This window comes from Triticum aestivum, chromosome 2D (genome assembly GCF_018294505.1).
Source record: "Triticum aestivum cultivar Chinese Spring chromosome 2D, IWGSC CS RefSeq v2.1, whole genome shotgun sequence".
In the NCBI taxonomy this organism is placed as follows: domain Eukaryota; kingdom Viridiplantae; phylum Streptophyta; class Magnoliopsida; order Poales; family Poaceae; genus Triticum; species Triticum aestivum.
This window is the reverse complement of record NC_057799.1, coordinates 141,366,376-141,375,527: the sequence shown is the minus strand read 5'-3', so window position 1 is coordinate 141,375,527 and position 9,152 is coordinate 141,366,376. Positions and strand designations below refer to the sequence as shown.

The window sequence follows — 9,152 nt, the reverse complement described above, 5'->3', positions numbered from 1 at the left end:
GGTGCACAGGATAGCGCTAGTGGAGATTTTGAGGGCGGTGAGTCTTGCAGGGTCGTTTATGTGTGATGATCACCCTCAGGGCTTAGAAGGGGCCGTCACTTTACTGTGTAATAGTACTAGAAGATGTCTACAAAGATTAAAAATATAGCTGTACAAAGACAAGTTTTTCTTGATTCTTACATATATGGGGGGAATGGGAAATTGTTCAGCTCACCATGTTATTACATGTCTCGTTGCTTTCCTCGTGTTTGTTGTCAGCAGTCATCTGAATCCGCCTGTCAAGGGTGAAGTTTCAGAAAGCACTGTAGAAAGAAATTTCACCTGTGAAGCAAATTTAAGCCGTCTTTGCAGATCGACCCGAGTAGTCATAAATCGTGGAGGTGGAGCTACCCGCAGCCTCTGCATGATCGGGTCGCTGAGGTTGAGGTTGGGGGGTTGCTGGGCAAGGGACCGATAGGTAGGTACGATGGGAATTCTGGTGTACGAAAAGCAGAGGAATACCACGACCAAAGCTATGACAACGAGGAGAACAAAGGAAGTAAAGTGCTTGCCGGTGATGGGCACGAAAAAGAGGCCATGGGACGGGAGATGGCGACGCCAAAGTGATGATTCCCGTTGCGTATCTTTGTGTAGTGCTGGTGCCTCGTGAACGTTGCTGTGCAGGAGTAGAATACGCGTAGCACGTTGCGACCATTTGCGGCCTCTGAAAGCAAGGATGGGATGGACTGTAGATTTGTCCGATGGGTGCTAGTGCGCTGCTGTAGAAACGGCGTTGAGCTCACGGGGAACGAACGATCTACGAAAAGTCTAACGCCCACACGTGTGGGCGTCTGGCAACTCGTCCACACGCATGGATCCTTATCCAACCAATTCTACACGAATTTTGGCGCGTTTTAGCAGTTTTTGTGTGCCACGTAGGACTAAGCTGGTGTGTGGGCATTCATCCGGTCACTCACACGTCTTTTTTTCACCACACGGGGGCTAATGTGTGGGCGTTTAGCAATTCGCCTCACACATCAGTTTCATGCACGCAGAGGGGGCTGGTGTGTGGGCGTTTATCACTTCGCCCACACGCCCGTTTCCTAGCCCACACCCAAAGCTGGCAGTTGCCATGTGTTTCTGCAGGTACATGGCAACTACCTCTAGCTTTGCTTGTAAGTAGATGGCAACTCTTTTTACCCGAGTTGCCATGTATTTTTGCATGGTACATGGCAACTGCCCTAGCGTGCACGTAAGAAGATGGCAACTCTTTCTTTTTACATGGAAACTGCCCTTGCGTGCTTGTGAGCACATGACAACTCTCTCTTTTACCCGAACATGTTTTTTTGCCATGCCTTTTTATAGTGCTACATGGCAACTGCCTAGTGTTTAGTGGGTGGCAACTCCTAAAGTTTTGAAATCATGGCAATTGCAGTAGACCAGACCATACATGGCAACTGCAGTTGAGCAACCATGGCAACTGTAGTTGTCCGACATGGCAACCGAAATTCAGCGACATGGCAACTGCAGTTAAGCAAACATGGACGAGGGTCTGAACCATGGCAACTGCGGGACGCGCGGTGACTATACGCGGGGTGTGCGGGACCACGAGGTACGAGGCCTGACGTACGGGACGTGTGGGCGTTATCTATTTCGCCCTCACGCACGCGTGTGAGAGGGATCGGAAGGGAAAAAAAGAGATGTGTGGGCATTACTTTTTTTGCCCATACGTGAGTGTGTGGGCTGTTCCTCTTATACATCACACAAAATGTGTGGGCAAACCCCCTAACGCCCACACGTGTAGCACTTATCAGCGTCCATGATCTAAGCCTGGTATGGTGATCGGAGTGAGGAAGCGGGACGAAGAGAGAGGGCAGGCAGTAGACCGATCATGGCGTCCTTTCGCGCCCGGTACCGGCAGGAATCTTCTGCCGCCGCGGCCAAATTTGACGCGAATACACGCAAAATTCTCCAACAAGCCGGGGGCTGCTACGCGAGCCCTTCTATTTTTTTAGGGGTAGCCCTTCTATTAAAGCGAGGACATAGTCAAATCACCCGCAAAAAAAATCTATACAAAAAGATATGTTAACATCTATAACAAAAAATATATAGTATAATTTTATGATGAATATACTGAAATTAATTTGATGTTATAAATGTTGGTGTATTTTTTAAATAGACTTTTTTTGCGGGTTTTTTTAAATAGACTTGGTCAAACTTAAAGAGTTTGACTTAGGACAACCTAAAGCTTCAAATATTTTGGAATGGACCGAGTACATACGAAAATAAAAATATTCATCTCATGTTTAGGGGAAAATGTTATTTATAAAAAAAATGTCCATGTGTCATGCAAAAAAGTTCATTAAAACTTATGTTGTCCTGTACATGGACGAGACACAGTCTTGGTCCCAGCAGTAGCCCGGATTTTTTTCGGCGAATACGCAAACCTTGTGTATGTTTCATTAATATAGAAGAGAATAAAATGAGTATAAAAAGGAGATACAACACATACTATAAACGCAAGTAGACATGAACATGATGCCTAGAGCAGAAGGACCAGAGATGCTCTGTCCAAACCAAGGACACAACACTGCTAAACCCACAAACCCCAGGTTTAGAGGGGCAAGACAAACCAGCCTGAAGACTACCATCGCCAAAAGTGGCTAACACTAGGGGTACGAGGAGCAACAACCAAGATAGCATCTTCACGAAGGAAAATGATGCCGTGGCGCCGTTGTCATCCGATCCGGATAACCGGACCTAGGGTTTCCCCTAAATCGAAGAGGGGCACAGAAGAAGGCCATGGCAGCATCTTCAAGAAGGAAAACGACACCCGCAGACGTCGCCGCTGAGAGCACCGTGACAGCACCGGCAAGCCGGAAAAAGCAACACGCAGATACGAACGGAGCCGGCAAGCCGGAAAAAGCAACACACAGATACGAACGGAGCTAAAAATGGCCGATTTACAAGGCTGTCAGCCGACTGAGACTTCGCGCTAGCCACACCATTTCTACAAGGTGATGATGGAAACTTTTCAGGTAGATTGACTAACCATCCATGGATTGATCATTGATGGAATCATCGAATGAATGAGGAAGCCCTCAGATGGAAATAGTACATCTGGTGTGGCACAACAGAGAAGACGAGAGGAAGACACAAAGCTTCTTCATCTTTGCTGCGGCGCAATGGAGATGGACAGATAATGGCCTGGAACTTCATTTCTTGAACTTGCGATATTGCTGCCATTTTACTGATGCAATCTAAATATTGTTCGTGTCACTTTGCTGGTGTTTGAATGAGAATGAATGTGAAATACATTGTTGTTTCCTCTTGCATGTTTAATATATGACATTATAATATACTGTTATATGTTGTTTCTACTTGTTTGAGCATCTTTTTTTTTTTGCGGGTGAAGAGAAAAGGTAAAACTCCAGGCGGCTTTCAATAAAAGCCATCTGCAACAAGGAGTATCCCTGCCGGCTCACAATAAAAGCCATGCCTGAGCCGTCTGCGATGAGCCTTTTGTAGTGTAATGGTTGTGATTGTTCTTAATGTCTAAATACTCTCTGACTAGTCAATGGTAGCAGTTGCATCAAGCATAATCTGGCATGAACTTCTTAAGGAATCTTATTGGTTGAGATTCCTCAGGCACGAGCTCGTCAAAAGAAACGTAGTATCTCTCTTTGTCATACACATGGCATGTAGTCAATATTGTCTTCATCAACCGCCAATTCCAGCTGGCCTCATTGATATACTGCAGACAGAAGACATGCCGGGAGCACAAATGAAGCTATGATGTCAAGACCCAGAGAAAATGCACAAAACTAGGAGAAGTATCAAAGCACCTTGCCCCAGTTCTGTTTAATGGAGTCGTGGGCAGCACGAAGGTTATAACTTGGAATTCTTGGAGAAATATGGTGCGGGACGTGTACATTTATGTCATGGCAAAGGATCTCTATCCTGTAAATGTACAAATATGTTAGCCAGATAAAACTCAATTTCAGAATCAACATGTTTCCAAGACAATTTGGCTAGACGGGAAAAGGAAGATATGATGTACTCCAGTTCACCTAAAGTTGGAACTTACACTCAGTACTCACAGTTTCGCATACATCCTTCATCACAGAATATTCAAAATGTGTTCCAAGATCCATTAGTAATACACTAATACTAGATGTACTTCAGTGAAGTACTATCCTACTTGCACGGTTAGTCCTAAACTAGGACCAGAACTCCAGAGTTCAATTAAGCCTATTTAATTTGCAATCCTAAAACTGTAGTTCGAAGGCCCCATAACATCCTCTCATGGCACTTTATCCAAAATGAAAAATGAATTGCAATCTAGAAACATTGCACAGCATGCTGGTGAATTTTCTTGATTTTCAATTGAAAGACGAAGCAACAAATGGACAATAGCTGTCATTTTATTTGGATGCAAAGTCATTGCTTTATCTTGCCATACTAATTACATATGCGATGAAAATCAACATGGACATCATTTCCTGAAAGTTTGTTTAGTATATATGATCATAACAGGAGTCCTAATATGCATTTAAACAAAACTGAAAGCAAAGATAAATAATTCGTACCATCGAGGATAGCTACAGTGAACTGTGCCGTTTAATTGCGCCTGTGCAGCATTCCACTCTTTTGATGATTTGAAAGGTATATGAGGAGCAGTGTGATGCACCATTGTAAAGGTGCTCATCTGAAGCAAATAGTTTAAATAAAACAAAGTTAAGTTAACTTTCAGTATACAAACTCATAAACAATGAAGTTGCTACTTCATTACTTGGACCAATATTATTATCTCTTTACGTATGCATTCCTTGCTTGGAGAGGTGTTCTGTAATTATGGCTAGCTTTAACTGTGTCTTCGGGTTTCTAGCCAATTTAGTCGATGCAAGTATTGGGGAGAGCTAATTCATGGTAGATTACAGGTGAACTCCACTACAGTCGATTCATAGGTACCGTACACTGTCATTTTGTGTTCGGAACATAATGCCAGAAACTGCCGCCTCTCCGATGACCCGCCCGCTAGCACCGGCCTAACCGCCGCCCACAGTCAGTGTCGCTGCCGCCGCGCCCTGCCCTGCCCCAGACACCTCCTCTGCCGGTCTGCCGCTGCACAAGCTATCCCTCTAAGCCCGGAGGGCCAGGTTCTTTGCTAGAGCCAGCATGCCAGCCCCACCCCTAAACCTGTCGGGTCGGGATTAATCTTGCCGCTGCTCATCCCTTCTCGCCTGCCTTTCTACGCCGGCTAAACCTTGATATGCTGCTCGCCTGCTCCGCAGCCTGCTGCAACGTTGCAGGCTCCGCCTAGTCCCGTGCTTGGTTGAGAGAATTAGTGGGTGCTGCTATATGTCCGATATGTGATTTTCCTGGTAAGTTTGACCACGCCCCGTGGTCGACCGCCGAAAAGTTTCCTCGGTTCTTTGCTAGCGCAGGCTCCACCTATATTTTATAGTGTAGCCGTTGTTCGCAGCATTGGAAGATGAAAATAAACTTGTCTTTATGAAGACTACTAGTCTGTACCTTCTTCCTACTAAGACCACTGGGTGCAGAGAATTAGTCTTATTAAATAAAGGAAAATCCTATTGCTCCGACGGGATAATTCCATTTACATCTAGAAATTTGGCAAATTCTAGGTGGAAGCTTGCACGATTGGGAGTCTTCTAGATATTCTGGTGGGCTCAAGTCTTCTAGATAATATACTTCCACAGCTGAACAGGACAACCATGAATTTGGATACTGTACATCTGCAGTGCTCCCTCCGTTCGAAATCATTTGGAGTTCTAGCTTGTCGTAAGTCAAACCTCTCTATATTTGACATAATTTACAGAAAAAAATGTTAATATCTACAACATGCGACCACTCCTGCTCCTATACAACTTCTCTAATGTTGGCATTTGTGTTCTACACATTTGGTAAATTTAAAGAAGTTTGACTTAGGATAAAGCTAGAATTTCAAATAATTTGGAATGGAGGGAGTAAATGATAGTAACAAAAATCAGCAATGTACCCAAAAGTGATAAACCATCCATGGCATGAACCAGAACTTGAACCATCCAGCTATTCCTGATTGAAGAATGATTAGGGGCCATCCAATTGCCATGAATGCAAAGACACACGCCAAACTTATCTTCACCCTAGGGAGTTCATTTGGCCGGAATTTTTTTAGATCAAAGTGCCACATCAACCTGACAAGTTGCATTGTGAACATAAATGTTATTGCCTGGAGGAATTCATGAGAAATAATTCAACATAAGAGATGGCCATCAAAACATGTGAATCGAGAGATGTTGGGTGGGATATACCAGTGAGCAATAGACATCCATGGCCTGATAGGACCATAACCAAATATAATTGCCTTCCTTAGGAAAGAAGACGATTCAATTTCGTTTTGCCAAACAGGTTGCCATGCAGTATCTTCTACTAACCTGGAGTTATACCAAGGTAAAAATTTGAATGACCAAAGTAGAACGTGGTTGGAAATGAAAAGGGCTTTCAGATCACGATATGGCTTTTTTCTAAGTATACGAGTCTTTTTGTTACAGTGCAATGCATGAACTGAAAACATCAAAAGTAAAGTAACAGGCTGATACTATCGACTCATTAACTTGAATGACAATAACATCATCTGGACCATATTGGAGATGATTATACAGGGAGGTATATACATACATATTTGTCTTGGCGTGATGTCTGTCATGCTTAAACCTCCAAGGTTCATAAGGGTAAATTAATGGCAGGAAAGCTAGAGTTCCAACGATATCCTCCACTAGCTTATTCCTTGAAAATGATTTATGTGCACAATCATGACCTATGACAAAAAACTTCACAAAGGCATCAATTAAATCGTGGACAGGCCACAAGGACAAAAGCAAGCAAGTGTGCAACACGTGTGCAAGCACACCCACAGGCAGGTTTGGAGGGAAAGAGAGCTCACCCCAGTCACTGCTGTACCAGCCCATGCCCAAGCAACGGGAAGAAGATACCATGGAGCTTTTGAGATAAGGAAAAGACCGAAAGCATATGAAGTAACTGATATCAGAACAGATGCCCAAGCCTTTACATCATCGATTTCAAATACCTAGCAGGAGCAAAGTTTTACATAAGAATTTGAGTACAGGAAACATCAGGAGCATAGCTGGTATTGGCATTGTCTAGTTGGTACTCCCTCCGTTCGGAATTACTTGTCGCAAAAATGGATGTATCTAGACGTATTTTAGTTCTAGATACATTCATTTCCGAGACAAGTAATTCCGAACGGAGGGAGTACCTCTTTAGGCAGAGTATCCATGACATCTTTAAGAGTAATGTTATCTGGTAGCTGTTCTCCAATTTGATTGAAACCATAATCTTCAGACATTTGCTTCCTTTTTTCCTCATCATCAAGCAGTGGTGGAGTAACAGGTAGTACTGCTGCTTGCAACCTTCCCCTTTGTTTCAATGGTAAAAATTGGTGATGACTTCTCCCGTTGCATAAAGAAAATCTCTTCACAATAAGTGAACCTGGCAAAACATTGGAACGCAACATCGAAACAATGAAACGATGCGGCCAAATAAGAATGAAAATTGGGAAGTTAGATATATACTCCATCCATTCCAAAATATTTGAAGTTCTAGGTTTGTCTTAAGTCAAACTTCTTTAAGTTTGACCATGTATATCTAAAAAGATATTAATATCTACAACATCAAATATATATAGTATGAAAATATATTTTGTGGTGAATATAACAAAACTAATTTGGTGTTGCAAATGTTGGTATAGTTTCCAATAGACTTGGTCAAACTTAAAGATGTTTGACTTAGGACAAATCTAGAACTTCAATTTGGAATGGAGGGAGTATATGTGATGAGCTGAGCTGAGCAATTTCTCAATCATCTCATTTGTATCACAATCTAATTACGGCCGTGCTACAGCATGGATCCGTGCCCAAGGTTTACAGAACGAATCACATGGCCCCTTATTCTTCCTTGTGCCGGGACTCCTCCCCTCCTCCTACTCCACACGGTAGCTGCACTGCCTCCTTCTCTCCTGCACCTGTTCTGGCTACATTGCTACTGCCAGTGTCAAGTCAGGACACCGCTCACCCAAATCAGGCCATCCTCTAAGCCTGGCAGGGAGCTCATTACCGATCATTCGGTGTGCCACCTTGTCACTATTGCCTCTACGGTCGCCAGCGTCGAGGTCAACCCTCTCAACCGCCAGAGTCCAAGCCCACAAGCCTTTCTACCAAAGGAAGATTATTTGATATAACTAACCACTTGTAATGCTACATACAAGGACACATCCTTGTATTCCCGCCATGCAATTGGCAGTACAATTCACAAATTCACAATACCACGACCTCGGCATGGTGATTTCCCATCCAACCCTGAACAGTTATATTCCAGGCAATTCAACGCATTACTATGCCAGCAAGAACAGGGGAGCCGTCTATCTCGCACCACACAAAGGCCCTACATTTCCAACCCAAATGCGAGTGCTAGGACGGCGGGACTGTACCTGACAGAGCTCCCGCGGCTGCTCTCCGCGGCGAGAGGTTCTTGGCGGGTGCCTGGGCAACAACAAGCTCAGGTGAGTGCCTCGCAGGCATTAACGCGAACAGATGGCGGGCACATAAACAAAGCATGCGCAGGATAGGATAGGGTTCCTACCCGCCGCAAGGAGAGGAGCTGCAGAGGGGCGGAGAGGCCGCTCGCCGTCGCCATCCGCCCCCGTCGCGGCGGCCGAGCGTAGAGAGTGTGGAGTCGGCGGCGGGGGCCTGGCGAGAGGAGTGTGGAGATGGTTTGGATGGGGGAGGGCCCTGCGCTGGCGTGGTGGTTGTGATGAACGCAGCAGCCCGGCAGAGGCGAGGCGAGCGCGCGCCGCAGATTGCAGCGACTAGTGGCTGGGGCGCGATAACGGCCAGAGCACCTGGCAATAAATTTTGCGTGCCAAAGGATTTATATCAATTTTTGTGTCACAAAAAGGGATATAGGAACACGGTTGATAACAAAGTTTGACATGAAACCTGCGTGGCTCCGTGAACATAGACCATCAATCAATGGCGCTAAGAGCGTCTCCACTCGTTCGTCCCCCAGCGCACGGTTCGACGCTATTTTGACCCTTCGGCCGGCGCATTTTGGGCCCTGGGGGCGATGTAGTTCCCAGCCACGCCCCCAGG

General features: G+C 44.9%; 1 protein-coding gene across 1 annotated transcript; it reads right to left on the bottom strand.

Annotated features, from left to right (window-relative positions):
- Positions 1-3,275: 3,275 nt before the first annotated feature.
- On the bottom strand, positions 3,276-8,934 carry LOC123052234 (omega-6 fatty acid desaturase, chloroplastic). The gene is made up of 10 exons (XM_044475360.1): positions 8,644-8,934; positions 8,492-8,543; positions 7,262-7,494; positions 6,929-7,072; positions 6,664-6,815; positions 6,297-6,419; positions 6,002-6,179; positions 4,569-4,687; positions 3,825-3,939; positions 3,276-3,733 (listed from the first exon to the last, which is right to left on the bottom strand). Exons 1-10 carry the CDS (start codon positions 8,695-8,697, stop codon positions 3,572-3,574), a joined length of 1,332 nt encoding a protein of 443 aa, XP_044331295.1. The 5' UTR covers positions 8,698-8,934; the 3' UTR covers positions 3,276-3,571.
- Positions 8,935-9,152: the final 218 nt, after the last annotated feature.

Excerpts from the sequence above, each read along its gene's own strand:
- LOC123052234 (XM_044475360.1), bottom strand. The coding sequence starts at position 8,697 with ATGGCGACGGCGAGCGGCCTCTCCGCCCCTCTGCAGCTCCTCTCCTTG. Across the intron at positions 8,544-8,643 it reads AGCTCCTCTCCTTGCGGCGG|GCACCCGCCAAGAACCTCTC; the intron begins GTAGGAACCCTA and ends GTTGTTGCCCAG. Across the intron at positions 7,495-8,491 it reads AGCCGCGGGAGCTCTGTCAG|GTTCACTTATTGTGAAGAGA; the intron begins GTACAGTCCCGC and ends ATGTTTTGCCAG.